The 19,824-nt window shown below is 37.8% G+C and overlaps 1 protein-coding gene across 1 annotated transcript in view; it reads right to left on the reverse strand.

Moving 5' to 3' along the window:
- Positions 1–1,707: 1,707 nt before the first annotated feature.
- Positions 1,708–19,824, reverse strand: part of MAP3K5 (mitogen-activated protein kinase kinase kinase 5) — a gene marked incomplete at its 3' end in the record, with an annotated part of 61,063 nt that continues 42,946 nt past the window's right edge. Inside the window, exons 14-25 of the mRNA XM_010183841.1 lie at positions 18,905–19,038; positions 15,935–16,062; positions 15,027–15,163; positions 14,287–14,392; positions 13,161–13,318; positions 12,447–12,624; positions 11,667–11,687; positions 10,404–10,581; positions 10,133–10,301; positions 8,086–8,271; positions 4,339–4,444; positions 1,708–1,951 (exon numbers count right to left, since the gene is read on the reverse strand). Coding sequence (XP_010182143.1) covers positions 1,708–1,951; positions 4,339–4,444; positions 8,086–8,271; positions 10,133–10,301; positions 10,404–10,581; positions 11,667–11,687; positions 12,447–12,624; positions 13,161–13,318; positions 14,287–14,392; positions 15,027–15,163; positions 15,935–16,062; positions 18,905–19,038 — 1,745 coding nt within the window. The remainder of the gene's footprint in view (positions 1,952–4,338; positions 4,445–8,085; positions 8,272–10,132; positions 10,302–10,403; positions 10,582–11,666; positions 11,688–12,446; positions 12,625–13,160; positions 13,319–14,286; positions 14,393–15,026; positions 15,164–15,934; positions 16,063–18,904; positions 19,039–19,824) is intronic.

Consider the following 19,824-nt stretch of genomic DNA (forward strand, 5'->3'; position numbering starts at 1 on the left):
TTTTATTTTATTTTATTTTATTTATTTAGACCAGTTGAACACTGCAACCTTTTTTGCTGGGGCACTGAAAGATAAGGACATTCTGGAATTCCCCTAGAGTATGAAGTAGATGAAGTAAACTGCATCTGATGATTGATCTGGAAAATCACCTAGCCCTACTTCTAGCTTGCATGCAGGCAGCATACTTGCATGTGAGTGTTTCCACACCTGAGATAACAATTCTTAACAAGTTCACCCTGCATGTGAACAGAGCTGTTTTGTGCCTCTATGCACATCCACAGCTTAGCTAATCTCAGTTCAGACTGATATTCTATCCAGACAGGTGTGCAGTCACCTTTCAGTTAATTTATTCCTCCTCTATCTTTTTTGAAAAAAGCTCTTCGGGGCCAATAAAATAATCAACTATTTTCTCTTGATAACTGCTTGCTGCTTATGCCAATAAGGCTTTAATTAATACTTAAACAGCTGCTCATATTGTTTACCTCAAAAATTTCTGTATGAATGACAGGATGTGATTATTTAGCCAAATGCTTTGGATGAGAGAAATTTACAAAAGCAAAGTGTTAGGAAACAGTACCTCTACAAATTGATTACTTCTGATGCTACTCTCCATCATGAACTTGGGAAGTAAAGTGTGACAATCTAAATTACTTATGTATTTATTTATTTGAGGGTATCAGTAAGGCAATAAAAATATTTAGCAGTGGTCACAAGAAAAAAATTGTAACATAAGAACTCAAAAATACTGATACTTTATTAAAAACAGTAGAGTCTAATTAATTAATCTAATTATGGCAAAAATTTTTGACAAGTTTTAAAAGTAAAGTGCCATTTAGCATTTTAATTTTAATTGGAACAATAACTACAAATAATACTAGCAGCATACAACTGTCTTATTGGAGATGTTCTCTTTCTATCAAGATCATATTCGGAATTTACTGAGGCCAGTAGGAAATCCAATGTCATAAATCAGGTGCTGCAAAAGCTAAAATATCTACTTTAAACAGATTATTTGGTACATTTATTTGGAGGAAATAGTGTAGACAGATTTGTTTCCAACATTTCTTAATCCAAACACCCTAAAGAAGCACTTCTCAGGTTTAAAGTGGAATATATACATTAATGAAAAAAATCCAATATCCAAATTTCTGGCTTTTTTTTCTTTTAAACCACACACCTATTTTTCCCCATCTTTCTCTGATGAACAAAATTTATTTAATAAAAAGTTAATGCTTGCTGGTAAGCACAGATCCTGCTGCAGTGAATTCTTGCACAAAGCAAGCATGAAGTAGTTTCCTTGTGGAGTTCATGTGTAGCTGTGGCCTCGCTTGAGTTCATTCCCCAAGAATAACTACAGAAGAGAACAGCAAGTTCTGCCTTAATGGAAAGAAATCATAACACCATCCATCAGCTATGCATTGCATATGAAGGAGAGAAAAAGCAGAAGCTTGGCAGCAAGCTCAGTTTTTCAGACCTTCCTTGAAAGGGCACCTGAAGTCAAGACTGCCCCTACCTTGCATCACTCTTGTTCTAGAATGAATAAAACTAGGAGGTGATCAGTCACAGCTAAACAGTGATCATCATTTAAATGAGCAAGTTGCAGTACCATGGAATTTTGATACTGTCATTAGTATTCTCACACATATATTTTAAAAGCAAAGCAATACTGTCACAAGTAGGCATGTGTCTCCTGACATCCCAACTTACCTGTTTGTCTCTAATTTTAGCCTGCCCAGTTGGACGCTCAGTGACCTGTGAGCAGCCTGGGAGTCATGGGATACCGTAGAGCTGAGGGTGCTTACACCTGAGGTAGCTACTGCATCTTCCATGACAATGCAGGGCTGTTGGATTGTTTGATTCTGAGGCTGTTCATCTTGATCCTCTTCAACTTCTATATCATCTTGATCTGCTGTATCACTTTCAGATGCAAGACTAAAATGGGGCCTCAATTCTATTAATAATATTAAAATATAAACAAAAGAAAAAACATTAAATAGTCAAACATTAAAACAAAAGCAGACCTAAGTGACTATTTACAGATCATCCTACAGCTTTGGTTAAACTAGACCTGAAATTTCTGTAGCAAGAGAACAGATTATATTTTCTAGGGGTTTAAGACCATTCACACCATAACAGCATCTTAGTTTATGCTATTATTCAGCCTATCAAATGTTCAAAAGCTTGAAAAACAAAATCTGGATGAACAGAATTCCAGATTTGGCTAGCATTTCATGACAAATTGTGCTGAAGTACTACATGCAACAGTACTTCCTTTTGCTATATTCCATTCTCGGTGGTTTGTAATTTATTATGCATCTCACCTGAAATGTTTTATTAAACAAATAACCACTAATTTAATTTATATCCAACTATTCCTGTTGTTGCTGTTCTGGAATATTTAGCATTCTCTCATTATAAGAATACTGTGTTTACCAAGAAATTGTATTCAAGTATATAGAGAGGAAATAATAGACCCCTCTCCTGAGGATTAAAAAAGTAGCATGCTCCCCTTCTACTTATCAGACAGAACAGTAATCTGCTTTGTAATGATATACATCCACAGACCCACAAACATAGAGCTATGTATGTACTCTGGTTTCTGTTATTCCATTTAAACTACCTACCAGAGCTTAGCAGGTATGCAGGATATGTATACAAGTTCTTATACTCCTACACAACCTATTATTGCAACATCTGTTTGTTAATTCTAACTGTTTAATATAAATCTTTCTACCTTTCTTCCTTCCTTCAATTGTGGCTTCTTACTGCTGAGCACTCCCTTTAGTCTCCTCATCAAAACATACTTTTTTGTCCAAATCACTCTTGGTTCTGTATGTTTTGTCCTCTCTGCTGAAGATCTAATAAGCACATTTCTTTTCCTTACAAAAGGGACATTAATTCCTTGATCCATTTCGTGTCTTCATTTCAATGCTACATACCTTTTTCAAGGCTGAATGTACTAACATCAACTGAGCTGCACTCCCTCTAAAGAAACCAGATTTATTAAATAGCAGTTACCCAAAAATTGCTAGGCAAACATCTCTGAATTTGCTTTGAACTTCGGCATCACACTAACAAGAACAGAAGTTCATTTTGCCATTGTTCACCACCAGGCAGTATAACTATACACCACTTGCTTTGTGCCACTCCTAAAACATCCTGTACCTTTAGAAGTGTTCAGGGCAGAGATAATCTTCACATCATTCATAGGGGGGGGGGATAAAAAAAAAAAGTCAAAGGGGAAACAATCAGAAGTAGGGTTAGGGAATCACTTCAGGAAAAGGTAGACTGTCAGTGCCTGAAAGCCACTAAGGCACAGAGGCTTTTCTTTAAGCTTGACAGTATACAATTAATATTGATATTGAGCTGTATGGGGAAGAAGAGTTTATTAAGCAGGAATTCTACAGTACTCTTATTATACAGCAATAAAGTACATTCTTGTTAAAGGTATTCAGCATTCTAATCAAGAGACAGATTTACCTTATGATTCGAAAGTAACACAGAAACCCTGTTATGTCTTGCCAGTTGTGGTAGGGATATGGAAAATACCAAGGCAAACAGGAAGAGCTGTAACTTTTGTTGGAATTTTCAGATCCCTGTGTTGATAATTTAAGACTTAACCCACTGGAGAATACAGGAAGAATTCTGACTTCAGACTTAAAGCATTAAATCATATATTTGAAAATTTCACCACTAATTCCAGTGTAGGGAGGGAATCAGAATCTTAGAAGAAGCAGAAGAGAAACTAACTCTGGAAATAGGTAGATTAATAACAGAATGGGCTACAGTTTCTTCTCCACAGGCTCCTTCCCTCAGCTAAGCTGCGCACTCTACTTCTACAGCATTCAAAATATATATTTTAAACAGCAGGCACTACAGATTTTTTCCATTTCATGTGTTTTGTTTGTTTGTTTCTTTTTCCCTTTAGATAGCTTCTGACCAGGAGCCAGAGAGACTTTTGAGTGCTCCAAAAAGCACATCGTTAAACTACACTTTATAAAACACCTTTCATAACTGATGTGTGCCTGCAAGTGGTCTGTTCTTTGGATTTCAAGAGGCAGCATTATACACCTCAAAAAATTAAGCCCCAGAGCACCTTAGCCTACTATTGCTCACTGCACTGCAAAATTGTTTAGATTATGCATCTTGGAAAGGTGCTTTTTCCAAGATAACTTAGACATTACACTGATTAGTTTTTGAGTTGCAAAACAGACAGCAAACAGGAAAAAGGCCACTGCTGGCTTCAAAATCTTAAGTGAAACATCGTAACCACAGCTCTAAAGCACACATAAAGAGATCAGCTAATAAATATTTGCTGAGTGTTAAGAAATTACTCACCTGGGACCAGAATAGTAATAGCAGTCTGTACTGCTTTTCTGATTATGCTGTCCAATGCAAACATCCAATGTGGCTTGATGTTATGGTTTCGGAGAACTTTATTGACCTAGCAACAAATAGTTCAGTTCAGATACTATATCCCCCTACAACTTAAAACTATAATACATGTCAGCATTATATACAGTGTTTGAACTTGTAGATGCTGTATCAAAGCAGGCGATTAAAACTATTTCACATTGTCATTAAATGAAGAAAATAGCAACATTGCCAGCTTCTACCATTTCATTACAAGTCATGCAGTATTTTGTATTTTTTAATCAAGTACTAGTTCTTGTGTTAAGTGATTTTTGATGACTGCGATACTGAAGTTTATTTACCCTTCATGGGTGTGGAGAGAAACTTAAAAACAATGTGAACAAGACAAATACCAAGAACCATTGTGAAAGGCTTGTAACTTAAGCTAATCAATCTTATTTTTTGGCATCATTTTCACTGCTTGCTATGAGCAATACTTATCTGTTTTAAAGTACAATTATAGGAAATATCAAAGAACTAATGTAATGCTGATCCTTCTTGATTCAGAAAATAGTGAATTAATGTTAGTTTAAATAGTCAGGGGACTTCATTAGTGTGCTGCACCACTTTCTCCTGCCTTCTACTTTTTACTTCACACGATCAGATAGTTTTCTACACTGGGTTGCTCCTAATTGCCTACAGGACAGCTTTCAAACCACTTTTAGCCATATTCTCTGGTGCCTCTATAGATGCTCCATGACACCTGCAAGAATGTCTCTACTTTGTGGGAATTGTTTTCCAGCTCCCAAATGCTGGGGAAAAAGCAGGTGAGGTGACACTGCTACAATGAAATGCATACCCGTAGTAAGAGGCAATAGCCCAAACCAGACTTTGTGCTGTTTTCCAGGTATGGAAGCAGTCCAATGCAAAAGACTATGTAGCAGTACTGGAGAAGTTGCAGGGAGAAACAAATGTAACTGTATTTAGAAAGTTATGAACTTACTTAAAGTCGACTACTGCTACTTAAGAAAAAAATACAGCAAGAAGATACATGTAGGCCTTTCTAAAAAAGGGATTAGTTTAATTCTCTCACATTGTGATACATCTCTGTAAAAAATGACTAAAGTTACACAAATGATGCCTTCAGGAAATGTGTAAAAGTTAATAAATGTTATTAATCCTATTATTTTCAGTGCCCTAAAGCAACAATATTCAGTAATGCAGTAATTTATGTAGCTACCTGTACTGGGTCTGGATGAGATGGAGTTCATTTCCTTCACAGCAGCCCATATAGTGCTTCCTTTCAAGACTGGTGACTGAAACAGCCTTGATAACACACCCATGTTTTAGCTATTGCTAAGCAGAGCTTACACAGCCTCAAGACCTCTGTTTCTTATGCTGCCCCACCAGTGAGTAGGCTGGGGGTGGCCTAAAGGCTGTGGAAGGGGACACGGCCAGCAGAGCTGACTCAAACTGTCTTAAGAGATATTCCTTATATAATATCCTATTCAACAATAACACTAAGGGGGTACTTTTCCCAAAGGAGCTGTTGCTCAGGGCCTGGCTGGGCATTAGTCTACTGGTGGTTAATGACTGATTTTGCATCATTGAGGTGTTTGGTATCTTTTTCCTTATTAAAGGAGAAAAAAAAATACGTATTAAGCAGCCTTTATCTTGACCCACGAGTTTTCTCACTTTTAGCCCTTCTGCTTCTCTCCCTCATCTTACCAGGAGTGAAGGAACGACTGGGTAGGGGCTCTCCTGTCCCTGCCAGCTAGGGTCAACCCACCACAGGACCCACGTCCCCTCAGTTCTGTTGCTGATGGCCACGAGATGGCACTTGGGACACTGTGCTTGGACAGGGAGAGCTGTCAGCAGCTCCAGGAGCACTGCCTTGTGCCCGACACCTGGGCAGCAGCTGGCTAAGGGCCCCAAAAGCTTGCCCAGGGCCCTCCCAAGCAGCACAACTCCTGTTTACAAGCACTCTCCACCCTCCCATACTGAGACATACCAAGACACTGCCATGTGTTTAGCTAAGCACAGCCTCTTTAAGTACTGAAGAGGCACAATGTAACTTTGTCAAGAATACAGCAATCTACAGTAGTGTGATTTAGCTAGTCAGAATACAGCACAAAACTACTTTTACTTGGCTCCTCCAATAAGGATATTATGATTATTAAACCTTGTTACTTGAGATTACCTTATTAAGTCCTGAGAACAAGGGAGCTACTTTCCCTCACTTCTAGCAATATCCCAGTCTCTGCAGTATCTGAGGTCTAGATAATGATCTGGATTTCAGTGTTCTACTACAGACGTCTAACACACATCCAAAAAAACTAAGACTAGGCACATATAAAGCAAAGTTTTCCTTTGAACTTTCTGTGGGTTATCTTAGTTAAATAAGAGAGATAGTAATGAAGGATAAATTTATTGACTAAAAATCAGCAACTTGTAATGAAGTTAACAGAAGAGGGTAAATTTTTTATTAAAAAGAACATGACTCGGGCAATTACCACCGAACAACGGATGCCCAGCAACATCTCCATCAGAAAACCAACCCAGATATTTGCACTTCATCCCCCTTGATTTTTTTCTGGATCTTGTATGTTTGGTTTTTTTCTTTCAAGTATAAAAACAATAGCAATAAGAGGCTAAGGAGAACAGACAGCTGAAGTGTACTCTAAGTGAAGACTCAAAAGAGAAAAGTTTCATTTGTGAAAACTTATCTTTAACAGATTCATTTCACACAGTAGGTTTTTTTGGTTTGTAAACAGCATCCCATTCTTGTCAGTGTAGTCTACGCAACAAACAGTTTATATGCTATGCAATCCTTCCTGACAGCTCTCTTATTACTTGTCAGAGTGCCCCAGGTTTAAATACCAATAGAATTATCCACCTCAAATGCCTACTTAGATTGTCATTTCATTTTTACTACATGACTTCAGTCTGCACAAGTGATGCCCAGCACAGCATGCACTCCCATGTTGGTTACTCGTCTTAAGCATTAAGTCTAATTGCTTGTGAACTAACATTTAAATACATAGCTTAAGAAGAAAAAACATTTCCTTTCAGTACACTAGCTATTTAAAGGGTATCCATGTGTGTGTTTGGTCACTCACTGTAGCAAATAGTGAATTTTGCATTAATTATTGACAGGAAAGTAACTTATTTTTCCTTCTTCCTTCTTATCTTGCTTATTATGTATTGAAAAGAAAATGTCTAGTTTGGCAGAAATCTGCTGCTAACCAAAAAAAACTAGAATAACTCAATACAATATTATAAGGTAGACAGACTATTATTGGGGGCATAGAGGAGTTTAATGTATTAGCTTAGAAGTCAAGTTCAAGAGATCTGTGTTTATGTAGGATAAGCCTGACATTCAGTGTTGGTCTCATTTACCAGAAAACCCTCCAAAATGAGGGTTTTTTTTTAAAAAGGCTTTCCTGCTTTAGTATTATGACATAATGTTTACACAGCTACACTGAACTTTCCAGATTTTTATTCAGCAAAATCTCAACAGCTGTGTTCAGCGTTTGTGTCCAGCCAAAGGATCACTTAGCAACCCAAGTCACTGCTGTGGGCTGGGTTTTTGCTATTACAAGTCCAAAGCCCTCAAATATTAGTGTTTCAGTAACTCTGGATGGAAGTTAATAAAACTCTCTTTACTTTGGCTTCTAGTTTTATTCTTGGCAGTTTTGGTGCACAAAGTTCTTAGTAAAAATGACGACTTACAGCATCTTGAAAACCAAACAGCACGAGCTGCACTTGACTGATACCATGGCTGTCGAAGTCTAACTCCAGTTTCAGCTTTGAAAGAGTGGTTGCAATGATTTTACGATCAGTGGACCGTACAAACTCTTTGAGGCTGGAAACGAGCATCGTAATATGTTCCCATTTTAACTTGGGTTCTTCGGCTCCCTGGTAGAAGAGAGAGGAAAAGAAATAGTTTTGCTATGTACACTCAGTGGGACTTTAACCAATAACATCAGCTGGCAATACAGATAAGTGAAAAGATACGAATAAATATACTGTGCACTGCATACTACAAATTACTCCTAAATGCAAACAAACATGTACTTTGCAGTGCTTCTAATTTCACAGTGCCTCTGAGTGACAACATGCAGAGTCCCACAGTAGCATTTAAAAGAAGGGATTAGTCAAAGTTACGCAGAAGGCTCATAAAGAGACTAGTTCTTTCCTACATAATTTCCCTTGATACAGACCTTTTACACAAAGAATTGGTGTAACTATTGGTAACTTCTATTGGCAACTTCTTACATTTAAGCAGGACATAACAAGAAGCCAATTCAACTTCCCCTTAACTGCAGTTGCTACCACTTTCTGGTGGTTTGAGTAAGTTATCTACTCTTTGACCAGGGTCCCTCTCTCAAGGGAGAAAATTATGTTTGGGAGTCAGAGTTCTGCATCCTCTTGAAGAGCAGGCAGTACAATACATGTTCGCTTTGATCTCTCTGGCTCTACCACTCTGTCTCTCTCTGCTCCTGTCTTGGGGTCTTCCAGCTCCAGCTGAGGAAGGCATGAAACACCAAGCACCCTTTCTGGATCTTGTGACCGAGTTTCAGCCTCCCAGTGTCACAGATTATTTCTTTCATACACATGCTAACAACCATGTCTGTTATAGCAACACTCAAGCAAAGCACAGATCACGAGCATCTCTCTTACTGCCTTCTCTTTTAACACTTTCTATAGTTACCAGGACAACTGTGGGTTCCTCCCTCCCCCGACCAAGAGTTAGAAGCTCTTTTTATTGGTAGAGCAGCAACTTCTAATTATATTAACTGTAGTACATGCATAAGAATCATATTGGTTTGCACCAGTTTCTAAACAGTACTATCTTTAGAAGATGAGTTGTCACATTTTATACAAACATGTTTTAGACCAGCAATACTCAGCCTCGAGAATGAAGTGAGTCAGTTACCTGCTAACACAAACATTGCTAACGAGAACAAAAAATCATGTCATCCAATTATGGTGTTGCAACATTTAGCATGTGGTCATGACCTGTAATTCATTCAGTGTCATCCTGAAATGATACATCATCATGAATCAGCATCACAAATGAGTGCCAAAAGGTCATTCTGCAATTATTTTATTTGCTGTAGCTCCCACTGTTACTCCATCTTCCCTCCTCTCCGTATGTGCTCCCAGCTGCTGCAGGGAATAGCTGCAACTTGTTTTCTCCCTAGCCCCCCGTCTTTCCCCTCTTATGGCTGTTGGCTAGGAGGCAACAGTGTACCAGTCAGCCCCATTTTTTCTATGCAATAACTTAACATACAGCCAGAGCAGGCCAAAAGACTTAAACCTCCCTTCTTCAAACCAGTCAGTCAGAAGATAAAACTCTAAAAGCAGGGCAAAGCCATCACCTCCTGGAGATGATCTGTCTGACATGAGCTGACCTGACAGCCTCAGTTAGTCTCATTTGAAAATCACTGGCAAAATAAAGTGAAAATGAATGAAAAATGAATGAAAATGAAACCACATTTTTCAGTTGTCTGACCAGCACTAGTATCCAGGCATACATATAGTATTTACAAACAATGTAAAAGGCACATGTAACGCAGTATAAACAATTTTAAAGCCTATTCTTCATAGTCCCAGTAAAACAATAAACCATCAAAGCTTACATGGTGTATGGTTTCTAGTTTAATGAAACTATTTTAAAAATTGTTTTACTATTCATAATTTTAAAAGCTCCAGGTAACTGCAGATAAATCTTCAAATTCTATAAAATTTTTGCTGCCTTCTGAGATTATCTTACCTGAGCCAAAGCTTCCATCAGGTTCCTCACCACCTTCTCTTGGTCCTCAGTTAATATCCTGTGAAGGGTGGCTCTCCTTTCACTATCCTTTTTCAGCATGAAAAACCCAGAATCTTTCTCTTCAGGTGAAGGTGGTGCACTGTGATCCTCAAAATTTTCATCTGGGATGCTGAATGACAGACACACAGAAGAACAAAAGAAACTTTATAAGAACCACCTCAATGCACACCTTCCTAATCTACTGCATAACAAACGTCAGATAGCTTTTTACCTCAGAAAAAGGGATCTGATTCCCTTTCCATCTTTTTCTCCACAGGATTTGGCTCTTGTTTTGAAAGAGAATGGATCAATTTTTAGTTCTGTATCAGGCGAGACGGAACCATATTCACTGCTGCTACTTGTATCTTCCACCAGAACAGGGACAGGTAAGGATATACTTCGAAGATACTCTATTCATATAGGAATATTCAGAAATTAGAATGTAATACAGTTCTGAAGTGAAAAGTTTATTCTTTCAGAGGAAACAGAAAGACTCCAGTCTTCCCCCACACCAGTATAAAATATTAAAAACAAAATTGACCAAAAAAATGCCTAAAGCTTATTCTTCCGGAATAGAGTTTCCTTTGAATTATGTTTTTATTTAAAAGCTTCCTAAAATATGGAAATGCTGAGCTCTTTTCAAGAACTTCACCACTGGTGTGAACGTGCATCTCATATCATCTTTCAGCATTAACAAAATGTTTCTGCAGGGTAAGCAATCCATGCACCTTTCAAGATCTTAATTTTATGTGTGTATATAAATATTGTATATATATATATTTATATATACACAATACATGCAAGTATATACTCTATATCACACAGACGATATATCTCCTTATCAGATTTTGTACAAGTTCAATTAGTTCATAGTCTGATTAATAACAAAGATGCATGTTAAGTCTGAACTTTCGTTTTTAAACGCAGAGCACACATTACTGCTGTAAGAAGCTATTCATACCTATTTCACACACGCACATTTTGAAATGCACTTTGATAGCAACTCAGCATGAAGGTAACTGTGTTTGTTCATTTATCCTGCCCCTTGCTCACCCCAGTTCACTTCCTGAAAGAGATGAGTATTCTGTACCTGGGCCTGACAAGGGGTCTCAAATGCATTCTGCTTTTTACAATTATAGAGTTTAGCCTAATAAAAATCTATGTTACCTTTCTCCACAAACTTTGGCTCTATTGCTATTATAAAACAGCCATTTGGTTTCCTGTTCAGATTGCCACCAAATGGCCCTATAACAACAACACAGCTCTTCAGGCCTGTATTACCCATCTGCCTAGACAAAGCTGGAGTCTAGCAGGATTACAAATAGTAGTTTAAATTTGCACAATGAATTAGAGGTTCCTAACAAGGAAAGGTCCCTTGATTTTGCATTGTGCCCACTTCTTTTTGCAACATTTTAGTGTGACAAAGTATACCAGAATAAGTGATAACCAGTTTCTACACAGTTACATTTTGATAGGAAAGTATATTAAAACTCACCATTTGTGTTAGCTGAAAGAACTGTGGAAGAAAAGCAAAAAAAAAAAAAAGAAAGTTACACAAGCTGAAATTAACTGAGAAAATAAGCATCGTCTAAAGGATAACTCTGTTCCTATCTTTATGGACTATTTGGACTCTCCTGTCTGCAATCTCTTAAAAGTGTAATTTATGGCAATTTAAAGTTTATTTGAATCTGAGGCAAGGTGGAAGCAGTGTTAAAAGTGCTCATCCAATGTCATCTCCTTTACCTGGTATTTTCATATATATATATATGCACACACACAGAATATGTCATTCATACTCTCTTTTGTTACTTTCCATAATTTACAACATTATAGGACACGAGTACATGTAACAAAAATAATGCAGTGCATGTACCTTTGCTGTGGGACAAAGATTATTTTGCTCATGCAGAAAATTCCCCTGAGGTTCAATAGCACATTCTAACCTTACAGAAAATCTACTCTACACAAACATTCTTTGAATGAAAACAGATGCAAAATTAAACAGAAGACAACACCATAATAGCTGCATAAAACAAGTAACAGACTTTTAGAAACCGTATAAGAAATACTTTTATAAGACACCTCTGTGACAACCTGGTAACAGAGTTCTGCTACCACAGTGTTTCCACAGCAAGCTGCTGGAACACAAGGTTCCAAATGAGCATGTACCTGGGATGGTAATCTACTGTTTTTGTCTTAAAGACTAACTCAGCAGTTTCAGGAAACAGCATCATCGACAAGAGAAAAATTCCAGATTGAGTTTAGCAATGCTTACCAGAGAGCTTTGATGCTGACTTTCTTTTTTTGCTTGAAACCTTCAAGAATTCATCTACAAGTAGCTCATGAGCAAAAGCTCGCTTATCAGGGTCCGGTTCAAAGCAACGCAGTATGAAAGCCTTGGCTTCTGCAGACATGGATTCAGGAATCTCGGGATGTATTTTAAACATTCCCACCTGAGACAAATAAAGGGAGAAACAATGGCCTACACCGTTCTTTTCCCAAACACTAAATAGCATCCAAAAAGTGTTTAGATAGTAAAAGTGGTATATAATTCTCAAGCTTTGATATTATCTTTCAGTAACTCATTTATTAATTCAAAGAAAAAAACTATTACAAAACGTATAAAAATTATATTAAAAAATACAACTGGAAGTAGAGGCTCTCACAAAGCAAGAAAACTGTTTCTATTCTCTGTTTTGGGTGGGTTTTGGGTGTTGTTTTGCTTCTGGTTTTGTTTGTTGTTGTTTGCCTTTTTTTTTTTTTTTAAACAACCAGACTGCTGAATAGCTGGGTTGCTCCATTTCTCTCTTCAAAACTGCACAGCACTCCCACTCAGTTGAATCAGCTCATCATTCTTCACATCCTCACTAACCAAGCATTTCCTTTATCTTCTTTTCCTGCAATCTCTGATTCTAGCATCTCCAAAACAGTCATAAGATTTCCTGTGTTTACAGTTACTGGTCTGAGTTGTACGAGGAACACGTCTGACCTTAAACATAGCTGCTTGTGGTTCTCCCAGTTCATAAAACGGGGGCTTCCCAGTAGCCATCTCAATGATTGTGCATCCCAAAGACCAGATGTCTGCAGCCTTCCCATAGCCACGCGGCCCTTTGTCTATGATTTCCGGTGCCATGTACTGAAGAGTACCTGTTTAAAACATACTCATTTTTTTAACCTAGGTGTGCTAACGACACAAGTAGATAGCTAAAGGACAAGAGGAACAAAATCACTGGAGTGTGAGCAATATTGGGAGAGTTTAAAAAATACTACTCAAAATTAAAAAATTTCCATATGCATTCTACAAAAAGCTTAAAATACTATTCAAAATAGTTGATCAGTAAAAGCATCTGATATCATCTACTGATCTCATGATACTGCTTTTCAAAGTCAATGACAATTATTAAGAGGTTTCAATTATCAGGCAAAATTTTTTAATACTGTACAACAAATTCAGATTAAACTAAGAAAGATCACTCCGAATTGCATCCAGAGAAGAAAAGGAAGTGATCTCTGAAATCTGAACCTAAACTAGCAGGTGATAGGAACACTTTTTCTGAAGAAAGGGAATCAACCTGACACATCATTCTACATTCTGTTCCATTTAGAGCAGAAATGGAAAAGCAAAGGATGGAGTAAAAATAACAGTCATTTCACATTTTGCATAATTATTTAATGCAGTGCCACTGCATGATTTAACATCTAAATCAAATTATCAAGCAGATTAAAGAACAAGGTAATGACAGGCTCTGTAGATAAGCAATTCTGGAGATGAAGCCAGGATGTCCAAGCCAGTCATGAAACAAAAAAATATAGCCCTTGATCAGCAAGAGAAAAAAAAGACACGTACCCAGAAGAGACAGCCTCAAATATAACATAGGAAAGGCACAGCTCTTCTGTTGTAGAGGACTTTCATGTCCTGAGTGGAATTTCCAAAACAGCATTCCCTTTGACTAGTGCATACAAATACAGTGTACAGCTTAAGATTAGGTATACAAAAAAGTTATTCTTGCAGCAACCTTCTATAGGGATTTGAAGACAATGAAATTTCAGCAGCTGTGGATTCTGACCCCACATATGCAGTTGGAGTGAGGAAAGAGTCTTCTGTGGAAACATACCAGTGAAAGTTTCAGTACAGGGGTTGATTCCTGCAAGTCTCTTTGAAGTTCCAAAGTCCGAAATCTTTAACACTCCACTGTACGTGTTGATAAGCACATTATCACCCTGAGGAACAGAACATTCAGAGCAGTTATTTTTCTCTGCTGACTCTTCACCTAAGACTTCTTGCATAGCCTGTTTCTACAATGCACTCTTTAGTAAGTAACAATTACTTCCTAAAGCTCTTAAGAAGGGAGATGAAAGAGGAATCAGTCTTCCTGCCTTATGTAATCCCACTTTTAGAAACTATCTCAGCGTAAACTTCCCCTACTACAGGAATTGAGTTAGAGAATACTAAAAGAGGGGGAAAGGCTTTTTGTTTTGTTGGTTTTGTTTGTTCGGTTTTAGAAAGGGAACTGTTTCATCTGCAATCTCCTTGGAAAAGAATCTGATCCCATCCACAGTCTTCTTCACTTCAAATAAGCTTTCATGGAAGTTTGATCATTTAATTAAAATAAAAAATCCACTTAATCACATCTTAAGTGGCTATATGTCAACTTTTCTAAAGTTAAAGAAAACTATTTTGTTGGTGCAAATTCAAATTAACAGTGGTTCACTTACTTAATCCACAGCTCAGAATTGCAGAGAGGGTATGTGAAAATGAAGAACTTTCAGAAAAAAAGTTTTTAAGTTACAGGACAAATAAATGGTTATGCATTTACATAACACTATCAGGCTTAATTCTCTGTAAAATTCTTACCTTTATGTCTCGATGCACTATTTGATTATCATGGAGGTATTTTAATCCTTCAAGAATCTGCTTGGTATAAAAGCCAATTGTCTGCTCATTATTTTTTAATGGTCCCCATTTTGATCGTAGAAGAGCAGAAAGGCTGCCTGTGATTTTGGAAAGCAAAGTAAAAATCTAATAAAATTCTACTTTCTCCCCCAAAGGAAAAAAAAAAAAAGCAACAACAAACATCAATCCCAAACCAAGTATGGGCACCTCTTCTATAACCAAAGGCCTCTCCAAGAGAATGCTTACTTGCATCATCACTGGTCTGAGTAATTAAAAGAGTCTTAGTATCTCCATTGGCCTCAGTTGCAGCAGAGAACCCATTTAACCAATGTGGTCACCTCTCACCTATGCCTGGAGAGAAGTTGCCCCAGAGAAACGTTGTAAGACTGTGAAAAAAGGGTGGATATGCATATGCATGTACATACACCAACTCCAGTTTCTCAAAAAGCTGAGCTCAAGAAGTGGGATTTTTGTTGCCTCTGGCTGCTGTGTCTTCTTTGGTCCCAAACAGAAGCAATGATCACCAGCCACTACTCTCTCATGTTAGGTACCTGAGAAGGGCTCAGCCATCTGAGACCAGCTACAGTCTTTCTAGCAGGATGACCACAGATCCTCTCTGATTTATGGGTTAAAGGAGCTCACCTGTCACACCAATGATATGAGCTCTATCTGTAGCACATCTATCCAAATACTGAGAGGACTCAAGCACTTTGAAGACACAATTTTCCCCATTAATTTATGAAAGATATATTATAGAATATTACATTTGCATGAAATATATCTTGTTGCAGTCCTATAGCTTTTATACTTTTAAAATGTTAAAAAACCCAAACAAACCAACCACCAAACCAGTCTCCCTCACAACTTACCACCTGGCACTTGTTCCATGAATATCTTAATGAAGCCATTCTCACTAAGAGAGCCTAAATACTGGACAATGTTCTTATGTTTGAGATGCTTATGCAAAGCTATTTCTTCATGAAGAGGTTGGGAGTACCTGGAAAGAAAAGAAGCAGTTTATCCAATATTGGCCTTTGGGAAGAAAGTCCTGTGTTAATGTAGTAGTTAAAGTTCTATGTTAGGATCCATGAAACACATTTACACTGAGAATGGCTACATGTTGGATGCATTTAACAACAGTGGTTATGACCACCACGTACTAAAACCTTATGTAATCATATATAAACACACATAACATATATAAAATATATATAATATTTTGTATACATACACACACAGAATGTGCATAGACTGAACAAAACAAAATATGTGGAAAAAGAACTCCTCTCCAGCCTATCAGCTCCAAGAGAATAAACAGTTGGGAAAGCAGTTGGCTTCAGACTAGTGCCAAAGTGAACTAGTAAACCAAAAACTTAGTGTATAATTAAAGTCCCCTCAATAATGAAAACAAATCACCATTTAAGTTTTAATTAATTAAAGTAGGAGTCTCATCTGAAAGCAAGAGTGGATAGCTATCAGAGTAAGAAAACAGGAATCATTTCATGGGGAGATATTCAGAAGAACTGATCAAAACAATTTCATAAAATGTAATTTAGTCCAAGGTAAAATATTTTTCAGAGATGTCCTCTTTCAGCAGTCTTTTTGCCAAGAAGGTTTCTGGTGTCTGGTTCCTCCTCCAGTGTGGAAAGCCACCAGAGCCCAGCAGCTCATGTGCTCCCTGGGCCAGCCTTAACGCTCTTCTTCCAACGATGGGTGACTCGCACACACCCTAGCAGGTCAGTGGCCAGATTCTGTGAATTGTATGGCAGAGTGTAGACAATGTGCTGAGAGCCTGGTGGCTATTTTCACTAAAGCACTAACATCCCCAGTAGTACCCAACTTTCAGGGTAGATAAAATAGATGAAGGACACAAACCTCCTTCCATCAGTCCAGATGCAAGAGAGAGCTGCAGTGTCTTGAGCAAGTGGAGGACATGTTCAGGTGAACATGTCTGCTCTGAGGAAATACTAAACCTAACTGCAAATTCAACCCTGCCAAAAGAACAGTTTCACTGTCATCTTCACCTTCAGCAGGTTGCTCTCAGCACAGACCTCACGTCAAAACTGATACATTCTCATCCCCTAACGAACTGACAGAAAACTGTTATTTTATTTGTTTATTGGTAGGAGGGGTAGCTTCCTGCTGCTTCAAGTCCAGGATGAGCTCTCCCTGGGAGCAGGGTGCCAGTGCCAGGAATGCAATCAAAGCATGAATGTAACTCAAGCTGTCAGGGGAAAAAGTGCCTGTGAGCTCCAGTCCCTTTTGGGACAGGTAGTTATTAGCTCACCCTCACAATAGCATCAAGCTACAAGTGGAGGCTAAGCTCTTAAAAATGAAAGAGAAAGAACGAAAGAAAAAACATGGGCATCTGAAAATCCCTCTGAAAAACAACTGTTGCAGAAAACAAGGTAAGTATTTGGTTAATGAAAAGTGTGATTATGCAACTCCAAGTCTATTTACTAAAAACTAAATTGAGTTTTGGCTTGCCTTTCCACACATGACTATAAAGAGTCTGACTACACTGTTAGTCATTCAGAAGTGCAAAATCATCAGAGATTACGTTCCCAAGTTGGACTAATAGGATATTCATTCAGAGCAGCAACAGCAAAATTACAGTTCTTCCCCCTGCAAAGTTAATTGAGTGTTGAGCAACTAAAATAATTTAGCAAATAAAATAAAGTCATAAGAAAATTCTCCAGTAGGATGAAGCATTTATTATTTTCCAACTTAGTCATTAGGAGACTTAAAATGGTAGAAAGACAGACAAATTCTAAAACCTATTAAGCTAGACCTTATCTACTTGTATGATTTTACTTGAACTTGGAAAGTTGGTATGGCCACTGGCACTATTTTGTAGTACTGGAAATGCATTTGACGGCAACAGCACTGCAGGAATGTTTCCTTTTCTTTTGGAGTGTGTCTCCATGGTCTTGTACTCCCAACAATTAAGTAAATTATCCAGTAGCTTATATTTAACATATAGCAGTACCAAAGACTCACTGTTTTTTGCACAGGAATCGTTGCATTTCTGGCCATGCTCTGACTCAGAACATAACTATTTCTTATGAGTCCAAAAGATAGTAATTTTTTACTTTGAAAATGCCAAGACTTAACCTCAGAGATTAATCTTTTTCTTTCTATAGATTGCTTTCAAAGTGCTAAGAGATCAGGTTATAATTAATCAGAAGTTAATTGCTAAAATTTTTCTTACTTTGCCATTAAAAGAATGCTACTTGAAATTTGTCTTAGAAGCCTGTAAATATTTTCAAGAGTCTAGATGAAAGACTAACAGCTTCTTAATATCTTTTCCAGTATATTTTGCACACTGAACCTGAAACATAAAAAAATTGTGGACAAAAAGATCATTCCACGTGATTTATTCTAGTGTTAAGTGGTTTCCAAATAAATGATGCATAAACAGGAAAGGAAAACATCTTTATCAACAATTCGGGCTCAGAATTTTAAAGGACTCCACAAATCATGAATTGCAACAGCTTTTTTTATGAGAACATGCCCAAGCATGTCTAAGTAGATAGGGCTTATCACTAGGCATCTGAGTGGGATTCTGTACTTCAGCAGTATTTCTTCTGGAAAGAAAACGTATTATAAACTACTAAGTACCAAAACCAGTAAACAACAAAATTCTCAGTTATTATCATAATCTATTCTGCAACTTGGAAATGTCTAGTTACAGAAATAGGAAACATCATTACATACCACAGAGGGGCGATTTATTGGCAGGTTTGTAGACGAGGTATTCCTTGATCAGCAATCTGGTTGAACACATTACTGATGAAACTATGTGACAAAAAATTTGGAACCAGCCACAGTTACTATACCTGCTGTCTCTCTCTGGGATTTCTTTAATAGCAATTCTGACTTGATTGCTCAAATCTCGTCCTGCATATACAATGCCATAAGTTCCTTTCCCCAGAATGACTCGCTCACCATTTTCATCATATTCATAATCATACTGCAAAGCAAACAACATGAAATGAAATGGAGGAATAAAATTCATTCCATCTAACTCTGTGCTCCTAACTAGGGCAATCTAGGATGCTAGTTGCTTTCTGCAGACCATAGAGAAGGAGAGAAAAAACACTTCCAAGATGACCATTTGGATACTGAGCAGACATGCCTATGTTTCTCCACTGACTGTACAGGAAGCACTGGCTTCTAAGGCAGCCAGCATTTCGCGTCAGTGCGTAGAGCTAAGCTGTCCCTTACCTGCTCTGTGCAGTTACTTTTGCATGTCTTAGCATCTGCAACTCTGCTGGCAGGTGCTGTAAAAACAAGAGATGACGACAGAGGGCACTCTGCACCAAACTGAGAACTTTGGCTCTCACACAGACATAGAAAGCAAGGCAGGATGCACTTAATTTGTTCCAGATGCTCTCCTGACCTGACCATATCTTCCAAAACCAGCACAACCTCAATTTTGCCAGTGCCAGGTCAGTCAGCAGTGTGACAACGGAGGTTAGTCAAGATTGCTGTGTATTAAGCGTGGTTTCGACTGAATTTGAATTTCAAAGAGTTTAAGGCCAGTCCACAAAGGGTCATTAGATTATCTGATCTGTCCTCTTGTGTAACACAGCCATGTTATTTCACACACTCACTCCCATGCTGAGTCCAAGCATCATGCCTGGACAAGGTACTTTTTCTTTTCCTCCAAATAAAGACTGCTATCTTTTTGATAAAAAGAGAATCCACTACTTCTTTCAATACTTTATTTCAATGATTAATTACTCTCATGGTGAAG

Source organism: Mesitornis unicolor, unplaced genomic scaffold (assembly GCF_000695765.1).
Source record: "Mesitornis unicolor isolate BGI_N332 unplaced genomic scaffold, ASM69576v1 scaffold30184, whole genome shotgun sequence".
Lineage (NCBI taxonomy): Eukaryota > Metazoa > Chordata > Aves > Mesitornithiformes > Mesitornithidae > Mesitornis > Mesitornis unicolor.